Source organism: Micropterus salmoides, unplaced genomic scaffold (assembly GCF_014851395.1).
Source record: "Micropterus salmoides isolate LMB-PRFRI ecotype aquatic unplaced genomic scaffold, ASM1485139v1 Ms_hic_scaffold_8, whole genome shotgun sequence".
NCBI lineage: Eukaryota > Metazoa > Chordata > Actinopteri > Centrarchiformes > Centrarchidae > Micropterus > Micropterus salmoides.
The window spans coordinates 32,024,207-32,042,835 of NW_024044570.1; the positions used below are offsets into that span (position 1 = coordinate 32,024,207).

General features: G+C 42.2%; 2 protein-coding genes across 3 annotated transcripts; both read left to right on the plus strand.

Moving 5' to 3' along the window:
- Positions 1-419: 419 nt before the first annotated feature.
- On the plus strand, positions 420-7,207 carry LOC119893840 (DEP domain-containing protein 7-like). The gene is made up of 12 exons (XM_038706201.1): positions 420-608; positions 975-1,160; positions 1,350-1,491; positions 1,575-1,670; positions 2,459-2,643; positions 3,331-3,532; positions 4,006-4,157; positions 4,362-4,520; positions 4,723-4,865; positions 5,074-5,199; positions 6,052-6,127; positions 6,795-7,207. Exons 1-12 carry the CDS (start codon positions 542-544, stop codon positions 7,004-7,006), a joined length of 1,746 nt encoding a protein of 581 aa, XP_038562129.1. The 5' UTR covers positions 420-541; the 3' UTR covers positions 7,007-7,207.
- A 1,380-nt stretch (positions 7,208-8,587) lies between these two features.
- On the plus strand, positions 8,588-17,961 carry tcp11l1 (t-complex 11, testis-specific-like 1). Of its 2 annotated transcripts, none has more exons than XM_038706232.1 (10): positions 8,588-8,901; positions 9,261-9,359; positions 12,213-12,366; positions 12,469-12,589; positions 12,743-12,963; positions 13,266-13,402; positions 13,625-13,797; positions 13,945-14,126; positions 14,364-14,536; positions 14,659-17,961. In XM_038706232.1, exons 2-10 carry the CDS (start codon positions 9,269-9,271, stop codon positions 14,871-14,873), a joined length of 1,467 nt encoding a protein of 488 aa, XP_038562160.1. In that variant the 5' UTR covers positions 8,588-8,901; positions 9,261-9,268; the 3' UTR covers positions 14,874-17,961. The 2 variants fall into 2 exon arrangements, with proteins under 2 accessions (XP_038562160.1, XP_038562161.1); XM_038706233.1 differs by having other exon boundaries at positions 12,234-12,366.
- The last annotated feature ends 668 nt before the right edge of the window (positions 17,962-18,629 follow it).

Sequence of the window (18,629 nt, forward strand, 5' to 3'; positions counted from 1 at the left end):
GTGCTCACATCTGGTTGTGCTGCATCACCGAGAGAGGAAAACTGAATGTCTAACTTTTATTTAGCCGACATCACCTGCACACACACACACACACACTAAACAGATGAGGATGCAGGAATTCTTGTGTCCCTCTGTGATCTTGGTGTCAAAATACAGTGCGAATAACAATATTTTATATTCTTTCATTCAATGTTAAAAGAGCAGAAGGATTATGGCATGCAAACTAAATCAACTGAAGGCACCATTGGCTGAGTGACAATCCCCCCTTTTGTTTCAGCGTGTACGTCTACTATTAATGCAAGTGAACCATAGACTGTATATAAAAAGAAGTGAACACAGCAGGACATGATCAGGCAGCAGAGTTCACTGTGACTTAGCGATTGGTGCCATCTAGCGGTTCAATCTTGGAGTTGCACATATGCTGAAGGCGCCTCTGCTCGGACGTTGTTTGTTTCACCGGCTGCTTTCTCCTGACTGTCTCGCCCACCTATGATCAATTAAATAAGCGTTACTCAGCTGCTTTTCGATTCATTTGGTAGGCATGACCTCGATAAAAGAAAGAGCCGCGGCCCTGAACCTTGCAGAAAAGTTGTGTGTGCGTCCTCAAGGTAAGTTAATTAAACACACGTTTCAACGAGGCGGTGAGATTCCTGCAGTACATGGAGGCCTGCTCACCTAACAGTCTTTTATCCTGGTCAGCTATTATAAACTAAGCGCATTAAAACTGACTAAGGTTGTTTACTGATTAACAATAAGCCCCAATTCACTGCTGCTTATTTTAGTTAGTAAGACTTCACTTTTCCTCTGTCTTCCTCTACTAGCCTGTCCTCTTCTTCATGCTGTCATTCCTCACAGTGGCTTATACATCCTCCTATAAATCTCTCCTCCAGCCCTGTACAGGTCATCTGTAAATATATGTTGATACTGACTCAGTGTGTTGTCCTTGTGATTTTCTCTGTGCCTTTCTCTCTCAGCACATGGAGTGGCCAGTAAACCAGTCCAGTCTTTCTCCATGTGGAGTGGCCTCATCTCCCAGCTCAGGTCCTCTGTGACAGTGAAGCGCAGACGAGTCCACCTCAAGTCTCACAATGACTGTTTCCTCGGCTCAGAGGCTGCGGACGTGCTGGCAGAACACATTAATCGTGTCAGAGGCATTGAGGGTGTGTGTGCTGGGCATTTTTATATGTGGTGGCGTTCTGTTACTCTCAAAGTTTACACCAAATACGTTAAAGCATTTTTCATCTGTTTGACCCAGGCTGTCTTCTCATCTTTTCTCTCTCTTTTTATTTATGGACCCAAATACATTCAACAAAATGCCGTTTCCTCTTTCTGTTTGGCTAAAATGTAAGGTGCTACTGTGTCACGGGGCAAAGTAGTGTGCGTGTGCCAGGCTCTGTTGGACTGTAATGTGTTTGAGGCGGTGGGAACCAAAGTCTTTGGAAAAGACAAAAAGCAGGATGCCTTTCAGGACAGCAAGAGTGCTCTTTACAGGTTAGATACAACCATGCTCATCAAGCCTCCTTCATTTTCTTACAAAGTAAATGTGTTAACATGATTAGTCTTTTTACACGTAGGTTTGTAGATGTGTGTACTCCTTCAGTCGATGAGTTGGAAAGAAGTGTGCTGGTGAATGGGATCCAAAACCTCTTCTGCAGTGCTAATTCAGACAGGTATTAAGCTTAAATCATTCACTTTTACATAGCATACATTACATACACTCAGTTAGAGGTTTATCTCCTAGTGTATATTTCTGTCACACATCTATATTTAAAAACATTATATCTATAATGCAGTCCAACGACACAGCGAACTACAGCCTCCAGATGACCGTAGGGTTGAACACCTATCTCATAGTGTTAGCATAAACCGAACATTAAATGACTCACAAAGACTGGATGTACTGTAGGACTATTGAATAAATACATTTAATTTTCTGTGTCAAAACCTGTTGCCTCCATTACCCACAGTGCAACTCGACCACCAACATTTCAGTTCGAGATTTGTGTGTCTTATGCTAATAGTGGCTAATGTAGGGAGGGTTAGCTCACTTCTTTCTAACCTGTTTCATTTTCAAATTTCTGACATCATGTGAGACAGTTGATCAGATTTCAAGCAGCTCCCTCTGGAGCCTCAAGGTACTTGTTTTTCTCAGTGCATCAGACCTTTAACCAAGACCAAGACCTTTAAACAGACTATGAAGTATACAATTGGGGGAGTTGGCCTTTTAAAGATAACATTGCCAGACAGGAATGTGTTGATTGCCATCGCGCGGTTGCTGTTAATTGATTTGGAACATTGTCCAGTGCAGATATATTAATGAGAGAGCTGCCACTGTATAAACGAGATAGCAAAATCTCTACTAGGCAGTCATGTCTTTGTTGTCGTATCGCTTAGCCTGTACTAGAATCCTCAAAATGCTTTTCCGACCTGTCACCAGTTTCTCTGTTTTGCAATCCAGGCAGGAAGAGCAGACACGTCCCACTGGGTTACATGTTCAGATGTCCACCCCTGTCCGATTTACTCAGACATCCATAAAAGCCAACCAACCGGACACTCCTGCCAGTGCCAGGCTGTCACTGGAGCCTCTGGTGGACAGTCTGAGTCCCAGCAGAGTACAGACTGACACTGTTTTACCACAGTCATGTAAGACGCCAGTGTCATTGTGTGTGTGTGTGTGTGTGTGTGTGTGTGTGTGTGTTTCATCCTGTTGTGCCACTCTTCCTTTGTTAAAGTGCAGGCTTAAGCTTTTGGGGAGCAGCAACACACTTCTTCATGGTCACAGGGTTTGGAGGCTCACTTAGCATGCACTGGGTGAAAGGCAAGAAAACACTCTCAGTAGGACACCAGTGCACCATAGCACAATTCATCGGTTTATGTACATGTTTTATTTTTTTTGGGGGGGGGGGGGTTCACACTTGCTTTGTAAATGTCCCAAAACTGACCAATTGAATTGACAAATGGAAACAAATGGCTAAACCCTTTCAAATTTTAGAATTACTGGGGCTATATTTGAAATGGCTGAATTTGAAGAGGCAGATCTAGTTCAGTTAATCTTAGATTTAGTTTTAGTCAGGAGTGTAAGTTCCCTTTTTAAAATGGAGCTCTATTAATTTTATGCTGATATAAAAAACCCAAATGTTAAGTCTTCTAAACCTTTAAATCAAAGGGTAAAAAAGGAGGCGATAAAGGGCTGTTATATACTAGGGAGGATTTCTTTTTTATCTTTAAAACAATGTGTTATTTGTTTCCCCTGAGTAGAAAACTATTCAACAGTACAATATCATTTTTGTTTAAGTATTTCTTTTTTTTTTGTCATGCTCCTCTCCCCAGTGGTAGAGGAGGTGTGGCAGGAGCAGACTCTGCTCAGGCTTTTAAACCTAGTGGAGCTCCCCATGCTGGAAGGGGTGCTTCAGTGCAGCCAGACCCCATCCTCTCCCCCTCCATTAAACCTGCTGGCTCACAGTAACCCAGACCTGATCTACAGCAGCAACCACCTGGATAGACAGATCCTCAAGGCCTTGAGGAACTCGCAGTATGTTGGAAAAAATAATCAGTGGTTTTGACTGTTGAATTAATATTATATAACACTTATTAGCGAACTAAGGCAGGAAATCTCAGTTATTGCATTTAAAAAAGAGAAATAATATCAAGGAATAGTTTAACAACAAACCACTCGCATGTCTAAACTGCAAATATGAAGCTACTGCCAGCAGCTAGTTAGCATAGCTTACCACAAAGACTGGAAACGGGGAAACAGCTCTGTCTAAAAGGCAACAAAATCTACCTTGTGCAAAAATATTATGTATTAAGCTAGTTATCGAGCTTTAGAGGTGCTGCTAGGTGAATGTTGTTGCCTTTGTTTCAGCTGCTGGAGGTAGCTTCATATTTACAGTACAGACTTGGTAGTGGTATCCATATTCTAAATTCAGCAAATGTATAACCATATAGTGTGTGTATATATAAAATGTGCTTGTTTATTTTCATGTATTCCTCCTTGTCCCTCAGGGAAGATGAGTGGCTCTGTACAGCTCTGGACTGTCTGGACTTCCTCCCTGATCAGCCAGTGGTAGAGCTGAGCAGGGAGCTGCCTCACTGTTTCCCACAAGATCAGGACAGCTGTGAGCAAGTGTCAGCTGGTGGTAGTTCACAAGATGGAGGCAAGTGCTTGGATGAGTATCAGAATAAGGCGTTTAGTCCTCCAGAGCAAGGCCAGGTATCTGGTATCCTACAAAGGCTGGTTCCACTACCTGACTGAGTTTGGTATCCTCACGTCTAAAGAAGCTTTGGTAATGGTTTGATACTGTATGACAGGTTTGTGTTGAAAGCAATTCCTATATAAGTTTCTGTATTTCTGGCTTCAGGGCAGTCTGGTGAGCAGCTTTGTCTCTCCCAGAGTGGTTTGGCCCAGTGTAAGCTGCTGCTGTACAGGACCCTGGTGAAACACTACAGCCACGCAGACAGACCTCCACTGCTGCCCCAGCACATGACTGACATCTACACAGCCATCACTGACCTGCTGGGTAAGAGCTTGGACTGTGACTCAGAAACTGTGGTTTCTCACATGAAAAGTCAATTTCACCATGTATTTAGATTCACACTGTCCTAGTTTAAGTAAAGCAGGGGTTGTAACCAAGCCTGTTTCTCTAGCCATGTTGCACAAACTCCTCTTATATTTGAGCAACCTCAGTATCACTTACATTTGTGCCTCTCTTGCCTTCCCAGTCAATGCCAAGTTGGGCACAGCTCTTGAGGCTCTGCAGCTGTGTCTCAAGCTGCTGCCTCCCTCCTGCAGAGACGAGCTGCGCAGGCTGCTTACATTCATGGCTCTGGCAGGTGACCCGCAGGGGATAAAGCTGGACAAGGAGGTGAGAGCTGGTGGCTGAGTCTTGTAATCGATAATGCGTTTTTGTTAAATATCCAAGAAAATGATTTTTGAATGTTAAGTCATCACTCTGGCACCTGTCTTCAGGTAGGCAGGTGAGGGGTGGGATGAAAAAGAGGGCTTGTTCCAAAAATTTACCATCTGCTGTTTTTCTGTAATTTGATATTGAAGATGTGCTGTTGAACCTGTAGATGGAGAACAGACTGGCAGTGAAGAGGTCTTTCTCGAGGGCAATCCTCCTCAGCAAGGCTCTTTCAAAGGAGAAAGAGGACCTGATGGTGGTCTTCATGCTCAGCAACATAAAGGACATTTTTAAGGTAGGGGGAATGCAGGCCCAATACATTATACTTCTCCTTCGTCAAGCTCTAACAACACTGTCCCATAATGCAACTGAACAGCAGTTTTCATGAGAAAATCCTGCATGTTTTTCCAAACTCCACGGCCACAATCAATGTGTAACAAAGCTTCCTGTTATGAATTTATGGCCCCGGCCCATCCTGTGTTGTAATATCACTTGTGGAAGAAGTCCAATATGATGGCTCAGGACTCCCCCCCCCCCCCCCCCCCCCCCCCCTTTCAGTCTCGATAAACTCTGGTCTTGCTCTTGACTTGGTCTCGGTTTAGGCGGTCTTGACTACAACACTAATTGCTCTCTGGATGTAAAGAGAATTTCAACAAATATAACAGAAATCCTTCTGAAATAAATTGCCTACCCCAGCTTTGAGTCATCGTAAGACACCCTTCATTCAAACTTACAAAAACACCGCTGTTTCAACAAAACCAAGTCTGGTTTTAAAAGAAATCCTTTGGAGTACGAAGTTGGCAGAAGTCACATGTGTTGCTTCTAATTCAATTTCTGGTCCCAACAATTTATCAGAAGGTTGACTCAGGATTTTCTGTAGTGGTTTGAGGCCGACTTTAAAGTGTTTGTTTGAGCTCTGACATTCAGTGGTGCTGTAACTCATTGTTGGGTAAACAAATTGCTCAAATTGAGTTGTTGTTGAGTTTCAGAAAGTCCTGTCCCAGACACTTGGGTAAGGGCTTCAGTGAAAAGAATAAGTGGTATTAATCTTGCATTAAAAAGACAGTTTTTCAAGTGTAATTGAATTGACAAACCATTTTCTGCCATTAAATCATTTGCCCCTAATTCTTTATTCTCTTTGCTCCAGATACCAGGGGCTCTGCACAAAGGCGTGAGTGACAAGCTGGCCAGCCTTGTACAGGGGAAGCAACCCGACGTGACGGGTAAATGACAGCAGTGTCCAACATAAACTTTGATAAAAGATCAAAACATCATAGATGTGGGATCCATTAAAATACCAAATCTGTGCTTATGGTTTTGTCTCCACTAAACAATTAGGGATCTCGCATTTAGAAATCACACACAATATTAGTTAATGCAGACTAGATTATAAAATGGTGTCAGACATTTTACACTTTTCTTATATTGGGGGGGTTACACACTACCTTCCCAACACCAAAATGTAGACAAAGTTAACAACTAGCTACTTTGCTTTACAGAGTCGAGTATTTAGCAGGCAGAGAGCCAGATATTTCCCTCAGGAGTTGGTGGAAAGAGACAGAGCGCTGAAATCAAATTAAATTTTAGATTACTTTAATCTTGTCATTTTGTAGAGTACAGGCACAGAGCTAATGAAATACAGTATAATACTGACCATATATTTGGCCAGAAAATCCAACTGCTAGAAGTGAGCTTGTGCTTACTAACACATTTCCCTTAACAATCTTATATGGTGATATGTTAATATTATGAGTGTTGTGGCTAAAACTAATAATTTATTGCTGTTTGAAGTCCCAGTTGTTGCGATTTGTTAGTGACAGTTACCTGATTTCTATAATAATGAACAAACACTCCCTGTTAACATTATGTTTTTTCTCTTCTGTCCTTTAGGCTATACATTCTGTCAGCAGGTCTCCAGCAGGACTCACGCTGATACTACAAAGAAGTCCACCAACCAGGAACTGTGGGCTCTGCTAAACAGCATCCAGCTGGACACCAAGATGTCTGCCAAGGAGAGAAAGCGCCTACTTGGACAGTTTTACCAAGCCCACCCAGAGATATTTATCCAGTACTTTGGGGAATCTGCTGTTCGAGTGCTATAGATTTAGCATATAGCATAGGCTATGTGTCTCTGAAATCTTCTACAGCCGTTTTTGCCTTTTACATTTTGGGTAAATACTTGGTCAGTTAGACACAAGCTGACTGACTTCAAAGAAATGTTTATGACTGTCAGTAAATCTTTGTGGAGGTATGATTACACTGTATTTGTGTTATTGAACAAAATAAACAGTTAATATATTCTTCACTGTGTTTCTCTTAAATATAAATCCATTCATTCTCTATACTCGCTTCTCTGTGCAGGATCGTGGGTGGTAGGAGTTAGTCCCATCTGACACTGGACATGTCGCCAGTCCATCACAGGAAAACTTCATTTATTAAGTTGAAAATGAATTGTATAACAAATCTCTATATACTGGTAACTTTTGAGCAGCTTGATCTAGACTTTTCTTGCCAAATGTGAGGTCTATTGAATTAAAATTATAACTTGTTCATAATGTTGAGATGATTAATATTGACCCCAAGGAATACTGCGGAAAGAAATTTGTTTGAGTGTACACACTATTGAGTACTGACTGCAGATAGTGGGGTGGTGTGAGACTTTGATCCAATGTGCTCATACTGGCTGCTGTAGGTGTTGTAGGCTCAATACTTCTATGTACTTCTAGAGCAGATGAAGAAAGGAAATAGCCTAATATTCTTCACATAAAGCTGTAGAGGAACAGCATAACAAAACAAAGAAAATGGAACAAGCAAACAAAAAAGATTAGTGTTTTTCATTAAAGGCTTAATTGTGCAGTTGATGATACTGTTACATTTACATTGGTGTCAATGAGTTTAAGGGTTTTATTGTACTTTAAATTCGCATAGAAGTTGGGGAGAGTCTTTGGGACTTTTCATTTATAGAATTTGCCTTGTAAATTCAGTATGTTTACAATTGCTTTGACATTACATTTATCATGTTCGAAATCCATCCATTCATCCATCGTCAACCGCTTATCCGCGTACAGGGTCCGCTGGGGGCTGGAGCCAAACCCGGTTTACATCGGGAGTACACCCTGGACATGTTCGAAATATGCAATGAAATTTATACATTCAATTTTAACATTGCTTTTAGTTTAATGCGTTAGCCTTTCATACGAGTCCAAAAAGTAAGTGAATGTATACAGTGGAAAAGTAAATGCTGTAACGATTCTGGTTCATCATTGAAAAACAAATCCAAGAAATTCAATGTTTTTGATGTGCCCTTCTTTAATCTTATTTATAGCTAACAATAAGAATGTTAACTTGCAATAAGATTAATGAAGTTGATGTTGCATTTAGCATTCATACTCTTATTGTTAACTAGCAATAAGATTAAAGAAGTGCACATCCATTAATACACAATTTGTATGGCAGTAACCATGTGCCTTCTTCAGTGGATACAATCCCAGACTTTACCTTTCGGATAATGTTCCTTCTTCTACAGAGTGTATTACGTAGTTCATTGTTGCATTTAGCATTCATAATGTCAATAGTCAAAGGAGGGTTCTAACCTCAGTGCTTGCTGATATTGAAGATAATGTGATGATATCCTTTGTGTTTGTTGTGTGCACGAGAGGGCTCGGCTCTTACGTCATGTTAGCTCCACCCAAAACAGGAAGAGTCGCTTGGTTAGCGGCGACCCCGTCAGTGCAGGGCTGCGGCATTAAAAAGCCCGAGTTTTCTGGGATGAAACAAAGCCTTCCTTCTGTTGAAGACGGTGTCTGGCAGTGGTGAAGTTGTGAATAACAGTGACAGTGATAACTCCGCCATGACAGAGGCTATGAAGGATTAGCTGTGTCACAAGGCTTTGTTGTTGTTGTTGTTGTTGTGTTCACGCTGACTAACGCTAACGTTAGCCAGACAAGTTGAGCTTCACAGCTAACCCGTCTCTTTCCTCGGGGCTGACGACTGCAAGGTTAGTAACGTTTCCGCAGATTACACTCAATGGCAGACACAGTGCCGAGAGGTTTTGTTTACCTCTGTCGTGCACACCGCCTCAAGTCATCTTAGCATCGCGCTGGCTCGTCCCCCCCTCCCGTCTAGGTGATGTCATCATCTGTACATCACAACAAACCTGCAGCTCTCCTTCTGTTTTTAACTGTGACATGAAAATCCCACCACAAACACCCTTCACTGATGTAACAGTCCTGCATGTATAGCTAGAATGTGTCGCATATAGTGCAGTCGCTGGGCATTGTCCTGACTTTCAGCACTTTTGCAGCGTTTCACATAACTGCGCATTTGCAACTTTAAACGTCATCTGTTGTCTTGCAGACCTTAGCATGCCAAAGGAGGCAGACCAGGGTGAGGGTGGAGGATACAAGGAGTCGAAGAAGGAGGGGATGCATGATGCTTCTGAGGAGGCTCCTCAAGGTGAGAAACCGGTTGATTTCAGCTACACGGAGCAACAGACCCGATTAATGACAGGGGTTCATTTGTGTAGGGGAAGGAACACTTGAAGCAGAAAGTCTGCTCAGCTTAAGACATGCATTTGGGTTTTCAATTGGGCTGGGAGTCCACAACCTTGGACTGCCAGTCTAAATTCAGCTTTTTATCCAGTCAAAAGCACAAACTCAACCACCATTTATACATGCAAAAATATTAAGCTCTCAAATTAACCTGACCTACATGGAAATACTAAAGTGCTAAATAGGTTCCTAATAGTCCGTGTGATCCCTGGCACTTCTTTCCTTCACTGAGCTCAGTTTTTGGACGCACATAAACTACAAAACAACACAAAGTGGTTGGATGTCAGGAGTGAGAAAGGCAGACCACCTGCTATCTGCTGATTGAGATATTGTCAAGGTGACCTGCATCCTGGGTAACAGAATAGAACATATGTTGGACACTGTGGTCCAGGACGCCCAAGCTACTGTTGCTAATGGCCTGTTTTAGACCTGAACATGTGGGGTAAAGCTTTCAAGTTCTTGGCTTCTGCTGGGATTCAATCTGTTCCCTTTCACATACTGTAACCACCCAGCTCAGTTCTTTAGTCTCTCCAAAGCAGTTTTTTATTAGCAAAAACATGTAGACTACACGTCGAATCAACACGGACCATAAGCTCTGTGATTGGTAGGCTGGGTAGCCTCGCAATGCCTCCGAGCCGACCAGAAGTACCCCGCGCGTTGAAGTAACATTTACTAGCGGTCAACACAGTGGATGCTGTAGCGCTATTGCCGACTGGCGTTTGGGGGTGTAATTGCAGAATGACACACCTACGCACAAGTATAAATGCATGACCTTACGCAGGAGTTTAAATGGGCCTTTAGACAGCAACACAAACAACCCTCCTTTTTGTACGGTAGGGAAGAAAAATGAATGTTCTAGTGAGGGGAAATACCAGCCTCATGAGCATGTTCTATCAGGGTCTGTGCTCACCTCTCTTAACTCTTCAACAACACAGCTCCTCTAGTTCTCATCTCGTCGTCACTTCAACATGTCCCACTCCAACCTGAGGACAGGTGTGGTGCTGTAGCAATACGTACAACTAAAGACCATCAACAAAGCAGTCTGTGAACATTTGTAGTCATCCAGGTCACATTAGCCAAGAAAGTTCAAATCAAGGGCAACTGAAGTTGAAGATACTCGGAAGACATTTCACCTCTCATTTAAGAGGATTCTTCATTTCTGACTGACTGTCCGGGAATCCCCGCTATTTAACCTCTGTGGAGTCGTTGTCAAGATGGTCTATACCACTTTTGTTTGTTAGTGCTTCTGGCAGTTGTGACGACAGTCATTACAGCTGTCCTGTCGATTGTATGTTGTCCAGTGCAGTGAGCGCTGACCTGTATATTGGGGAAACAACCTCCACACAAGCGCATGCCCCAACACAGAAGGGATAATGTACATATTTTGGACAGGGAGGACAGATGGTTTGAAAGAGGAGTCAAATAAGCCATTTACACCTGAGTAGAGAAACCATCTCTTCACAGGGGAAGAGTATTGCGACACCACTTATCCCCCACTTACAACGCTGTCCTTTAATCCTTTTCCAGGAAACCGAAGAAACGCTCACATTTGGCCTGATGTGAGAATGCTAATGACTCATTCAGACTTGGTCTTAGGTGTTTCCAACGACCATAACAATTGTCGTCACAACAGCCAGGAGCACTAACAAACCAAGCGTTATGAATCACCTTGACAACGACCCCACAGAGGTTAAATTGCTGGGAGTCCCTGCTAGGCAGCTAGAACTAAAGAAACCTCTTGGAGGAGAGGCGAAACGTTTTCGAGTAACTTCAACCAAGTCCAGTTTCCTTTGATTTTAACCTTCCTTGGAAATCAGCAAAGCAGTTTACAGTGTGGGTGAGGCTGCTGAGTTTCTGTACAGAAGATGTCCAGCAAAAAATGCAGATTTTGTGGTCTCACCTCTGTGGTGTACAGTTGTTTCCCTGACATATTCACTATCAGTAAATTCTACAGTTTACAGTAAAGTAATGTTAGTTTCAATAGTAGAATAGCAGTGGCCATGGTTTTGGGAGTCTTATACCTGGACACACCATATTTAATGGACTTCAGACAGGATGCTTGGCAGACAAGGCTCACACAGTACACGGCATACCCTCTGTAAAGTAAATCCCTGTCCATGAGGTCTAGTATGCCCAAACATCAAGAAGTTTGCTGACCCATAGAATACAGAATATCAATATAAAACTCTCCCTCAAAGCCAGAAACCAGACAAATAAAACTCAAAGTTGTAAGGAGCAGTGCCATAGACAATGACACTTCATTGGACACTTTAATTATACCCAAAAGATTAGCATTGTCAGTTCAGATTTGGAAAATGCTACACAATGTTATTGTTCCCACTTTGACTTTTTAAGCATATTTTCCAAACTTTGCATTTGGGTAGCGCTACACTTGACAGATGACGACATGTGAGCGAGGGAATTTGTGACTTTCTGTTCATGCTCATAGTTATAAATTGGATTATCCTTGATGCGCAGGAAGAGAAACTCTGCTTTAAGGCAGGTGTGCTGAGCAGAGTGCTTTGTGGATACAATGACTGCAGGATGCCTTTAGGGGATTAGCACATCTTGTAGTTGGCGTGTGCCTGCTTTCAGTACAGTCGCACTAAATCCATTTGTAACAAAGCGATAAAGCACTCTGTTTGCAAATGAGTTCAAATCCAGTTGGTTGGCAGTGGAATAGTTCTCTGTTTTAACAATAAGAAAGTTCTGCTAGCTCTGGGAGGAAAGTACATTGATGTGTCACTTTGTTTTTAAGATGGATTTTCTTCCCTCACAGCCAGCCCTCCCAAGCTGGTCTCGGTGGCGGAGCTGATGGAGACTGCTAAAGGAGTCACCAACATGGCTTTGGCCCATGAAATAATGGTCAACCAAGCTTTTCAAGTCAAACCTGCAGAGCTTCCTGAAGGGAGGTGAGAGTTTGAAAGGATACAATAACCGTTTTTTGAGTCCTTGTCTTTGAGGGAGTTCTTTCTTGCTGGAGAAGTAACAGTGCCTCCTGTGCCCCTGTACAGTGTGGAGCGCAAAGTGAAGGAGATTATGCACAAAGCATTCTGGGATTGCTTGGAAGCTCAGTTGATGGAGGATCCGCCGTCGTATGGACATGCCATCAAACTGCTGGCTGAGATCAAAGAGGTGAGGTTTTCACTTCATTCACGAAGTAGAACGGGACATGGCTGCACGGCTTTACCATATGTGGACATATACTAAAACATCCATCCCCCTCAATCATTCTGTCTTTCCTTTACTACCTGCCTTTAATCATTCTCTATTTACCTGCTTATCCAGTCCCTGCTGTCTTTCTTGATGCCGGGCCATGGTCGTCTGCGCTCCAGTATCGAGGAGGTTCTGGACCTGCCGCTGATCCAGCAGCAGGCTGAGAATGGAGCGCTTGACATCGGTCGACTGTCTCAGTTCATCGTTGGGATGATGGGCTCTCTGTGCGCCCCCTGCAGAGATAAGGACATCAATAAGCTAAAAGAGATCCATGATATTGTGCCTCTGCTCAAGTAAGCCAAGAGATAAGAGAGAGACTATTACTAGTTCTGCAGCTTCCGGGCCTTAGTTTATTTTTAGATTGTGCAATTTCATTCTAATCCATTACAGCGCAGAAGTCAGCGCATTCTGGAGTGACATTATCAGTTAGGATGATTAGAGATGAGCCCGCAGGTCCCCAAACTCAATGCATACTTAATGAAAGTGAATAACAAGTCCAGCTCAGTTGGACTCGCAATGTCAAACCTCTTAAGTGTATTTTGAGAGGATAGAATTTCAATACATATGTTTCTGTCTCTGTCGTCCTACCTCTTAGGGCAATATTCTCTGCGCTGGACCTGATGAAGGTGGACATGGCTAACTTTGCCGTCAGCAGCATCAGGCCTCATCTGATGCAGCAATCGGTTGAGTATGAGAGGAGCAAGTTCCAGGAGTTTCTGGAGAAACAACCCAGTAAGGAATCTCCCTTCAATTAAATTTGTCATATTATATCATTAAAGCTAAAACACTGCAGGTGGATCTAAACCTACACTACGTGCGGACATTTGTAGCTAAAAAATCACTGCAGACCACATGCCGCATACAGAGAAGTTCAGCCGCTTTGACTATGAGGCGAAGGACTGCTGTAGGCTATCCAGTGAAGCTGAAAGAATAAAAAGATCTGTTCTTCTTCAGATGGCTTAGACTACACCGAGAAGTGGCTTGAGGACACAGTAAGATGTCTGAGAGAGATGGATGGCTCTAGCGCTGCCTCGTCTGACCCTGCCTCACTCCTCCCCCTTAATGTCCATAATCATGCCTATTTACGCCTGCTGAGGTGGGACCACGCCTCAGACCCCTTCCCAGAGGTAAAGCATCATTTGTCATCGTCTCTTTGTTAGTTCTATATATATATATATATATATATTTTTTTTTTTTTAAGGTATTATGACCCCTTTGATCCTCACGTTTGTGTGTGCCACTATAAACTGTATTCCTCTTCTTCTCCTCTATAGACGGTGTTGATGGATCAGGTTCGGTTCCAGGAGATGCAGCTGGAGGCTGAGCAGTTAGTTCTTCTCTCCTCTGTGCTCCTCGTCGTCTACACTACCACGGGGGACGCTATCTCAGGCCTGCCGGGGCTGATGGAGACTCTTAAAAACACTGTCAGTGTCATGCTTGCAGACATGCACACGCCGTGAGTACCAGCACTTTTAATTGTCACACAAACATGAACGTCAGCAGAACACAGTTCAGTAAGAGCTGATATTCTTCTTGCTAATATGTTGTCTGTGTTGCTGCCACCAAGTGACTAAAAACACAAAAAGAAGTCAATCAATGCAGCTTTAATGTGTGTTCAACATCTTTTAGCACCAGGTTTTTGTAGCCAAGTTGTGTTGTAATACTTAACTCCTTCCTTTTTGTCTGTCCAAAGGTCTTTTAGTGCACAGGAGGCCTTAGCGACCATCGGGGAGAAAATGTGTGTTGAGCTGAGTCAGTGTGTAAGCCAACATGGCTACTCTCCATTTTCACCCGACCGAAAGAACATTCTGAAAGGACAAATCTCCGCTACCATCCGGCCAGACAACACAGTGCGCAAGCTGATGGGTAAAAACAGTGACACTTATCAGGATTTTCACAGCACAGCTTGTGGTTGACTGTGGTGCTTTATGTACGCATTTATTTATCTGAGGTGTCCCCTCCTCTGCTCTCCTCTCCTCTCCTCTCAGACTCTCGGGTTCAGAGCTACCTCCTGGCTTCCCTGGAGTCCAGTCAACATCAGACCCCTCCTCTCCCAGGAGGCCTGGTTCCAGTCAGCAGGGAGCTGAAGGAGCTTGCTGTTCGCTTTAGTCGCCTTGTCAACTTCAACAAGCTGGTCTTCTCCCCGTTTTACCAAAAGATTCTCCGCAAAATACTGACCGAAGGGGAGAGTCTCTCAGAGTAAGAGCAATGTGGAGACTGGTCTGTCATTTTGCCATTTCCCCTCACTAGTAACGGTTAAGATTTAGATAAAAGTGTCAAGGAAGCTGATCCGTATTGGGGGGGGGGGGGCCAACTCCGCAGGCCGTGCACCTTAAACCGACAAAAAACACTGGCTACCGTCACAGCTGCATTAACTCACAGTGTTGCTTATTGATCAAATCCAGGCCTCATGAAAGACCTTGCATTAAGTTGTGTTCAGTATTACTGGTAGGGCTGGGTATCAATCGAAAGAGTTCAGTGTCCTAGCCAATACAATACCTGTGTTTTAGAACCCACACTAAAATAATACTTAGTGATTACCATATTTTGCAGAGTATAAACACATTTCTTTCTACAAAAACTGTTCTCGTGCAGTATACAATTAACAAAACAATAAAATTCTAAAATATCTCATTTAAAATTAAGTCAGCAAGACAAAGTCCTTTTATTTATCAAGTGTCTCACAGTAACATATCAGTCCTAACTGGCCAACGATTCTCAGAGTGACACACATTTGGTCCTGTGTTTAGGTCTAGTAGTATTTTATCAATGTTCTTAAGCTAGGAGATGGCACCTATCTCTGCCGATATATAGGAGTGTTCCAGAGGTGTCTCAACCTGTCAGGAGTTGCCACAAGATGGCATTCAGGCGGGAGACATTCGGATACATTCCATGGAAGAAGAGACGTCTTGAGAACACTTGTTGACAATAAGCTTATTAAAGGAACAGTTTGACACTTTGGGAAATATGTTTATTTGCTTTCTTTGTTGAGAAGATCAATACCACTCATGTTTGTATGGTAAAATGTAAGGCTACAGCTAGCAGCCGATTAGCTTAGCTTAGCACAAAGACTGGAAACGGGAAAACAGCTAGCCTCGCTCAGTCCAAAGGTTAGAAAATCTAACTATCATTACCTCTAAAGCTCACTAATAAACATATTATATCTTCTATATATCTGTTTGCTTCAATCGTAAGTTGTGGTTTTAAAAGTGGAGTAAACAATTCTGGAGAAATCCATCACCATGACAGATTCCTCGATACAGAGCGAACAACAACACATCAAGTAATGTAACTAATGTTAGCTATGTTGTGGGTTAGCAAACTGTCGCTAAAGCTAAGGAAACATGCAGAGAGGACCCGACGTTCTCTGAGCCATCCTGCTGCTAAAGCTAACATCACAACAACAGCATGTCTTGGCGAACTAGAATGTAAACTGAATGTCTGTGGGCAAGTCATTTAACGCTCCCTGACAACATCGTGGCTATAACGGCTGGAATAGTGTTGTGTTGGCCGGGTGTGGGCCACTTTGTTTGTTTCCCATTTACAGAGCCAGGGCTGTGTACAAACACGGATTTTGTTTCAGCACACACACAGAATGGACAGCTAGCAGACCGTGAGGAAATATTAGCTGAATTCAACAAAACAACGTGTACTGGATTAGAAATGCTTACTCCACCTTTAAGTGGGTCATTTGCCAGACTGTTGCTTGGGGAGCAGTGGCTTCTGTTGGCCTAGTAACCTCACTGTGTCGACAAGACTGCAGGAAGTTACTGTACCTGATCTTTTCATCGTACTCTGCAAGAAAGCAAATAAGCCTATGTCCCAAAAAAGCTGAACTATTTCTTTAAAAGATACCATTTTGACAGACACTCAATCATTTTCATGAGTCATCTTGCTGGGGATGCAAAGGAGAACACATGCTCTGCAGAAAATACAACCAACTACTTCTGCAGTAATAAAGCATTTGATTTTTCTCAGCAGTGCCACAGATAGACTAATGCATAGATTAAATCAATTTCCTCACCACTCTATTTTGTTACATCTCCAAAGAAGTTGCGACATTTCCCTCCTTGTGTTAGGCCACACAAGATTACAAGAAATGTAGTAACACATAGCTTGGGTAACTATGTTACCTGCTGATCAAGCATTCCCTAAACACATCTCCTCCAACAGAATGTGCATGCATGTCCCTGCCTGACCAGCATCTTCTGTAAACTCATAACAGGTAAAACACCCCTGGTGCTCTCCTAAATACTGGCAGAAATGGGAGTCATTTTCTAGAATAAGAACATTAAGAAAATACCTTTTTACTCCAGAGGAAGGCAGACCAAATGTGCATCAGTCATATAATTTTTGGCTGGGACTGATTCCCTACACTCACATTTGATAAAAACAAACACTGGCAAAGTATTTAGTAACAGCTTTTAATACTTGACAATTAGCAAACTTTTATTTCTTTTTCCCCAAACAGTTTTTATTGATTATTCACAGTGGTTAGTCAATGGTGTAGCGCACACACAAGTAAAAGAGGAGACTGCATGGTGTCTTTTATACTGCTGTTGTAAGGAAATATGGTGGATACAAAGACTCTTTACACCTTTACAAATGTTCTATTCATTAGCCTTAAAATCAAATAATTCTTATTCAGGCTTCTCAGATTTGCTTGGTTACAGTAATAGTAAAAATATTATTTCCCAAAATGTTGATCCATTTATTTAATGAGCCATAGCTCCAAATGTGACCAAAATCATAACTTTTCTAAAAATGAACAGGCAACAAGTGGGGTCCTCTTAAAACAAGAGTCTGTGAATTACTTCCTACAGATTTTTAACTCTGCTGCACAGCAATATAAAAATAAAGTGTGCGCAGACTTTTTGTATCCACTGTATGTGCACAAAATACAGATATTTTACAGTTTGTTAGATAAAAGGAAAATGAACTGAAGGGAAGCCAGATGGCTTGTGGCCAACTTGAACTGCTGCTCTTTTAATTGTTACTTATTTTTACTTATCTTATTTGTTTACTTATTATTTTCACTTATTTATAACATAACACATTTCGGATGGTTTATAAGACGTTTAGAATATTTTCTTTTGACAAACACTTTGCTTGGCATACATATTTTACACACTCAACTAATCCCTTGTAACATTTCTACACGCCTGCGGGCAGAATGATGTCGCCTATTCCCCAAATGAATAACACGTGTTCATTGATGGTCAAATTAGTTACACCGGTATTTGTCTTTGAATGTTCATCCAACATGCCAATAAAGCATCGTTTGTCCCACACACCAGAGTCATGTCTTTAATCCCTCAGCATCTTGTTTGTTTAATCTTTTTGTTGGCCTGCTCAATCCTCAAACACTTTTTTTATTATTGATTTTCTTGGTTTAAACGGTGACAGCCACTTCATCCAGCATGTGATTTACTAGCTTACTATTTACCATCAGTCTGACAGTGTACTCCTGTTTCACTGGCAGGTTCTCTGACTAGTCTAACTCCAAAGACCATCTGAATATCATGTGGAAACAACTGAGAGGACCCATTATTATCTTCACCAAACTGCTTCCGTGTAGTTTGCATCAGAGACACTAGGTGGAGCTAGACCTCCTGATATACAGTTGTATCATTAATTTAATTTAATAGCAGCAGAATATGCAATAACTACATAGCAGCCCCTAACAACCAAACAGAGAGTTGTTACAGCAACTTTTTAAATTGCAGAATTTTATTGGCAATAACATTTCGATGGCAGACCATTGACTAAAGTATTCCCGTATGTGTTCGAACATGTCTGCAACAAGAACCATATCAAAATAAGAACAATAAAATAAGTGCCACAACATGACGAGACAGGTAAGCCAATGAGACAAAACTATTGTGGTTTGTAGTGTAAAGTATTACATTTTAACATGGTCTCTTGTACCGCTGGCATGTCTATCCTGAATAACAATGAT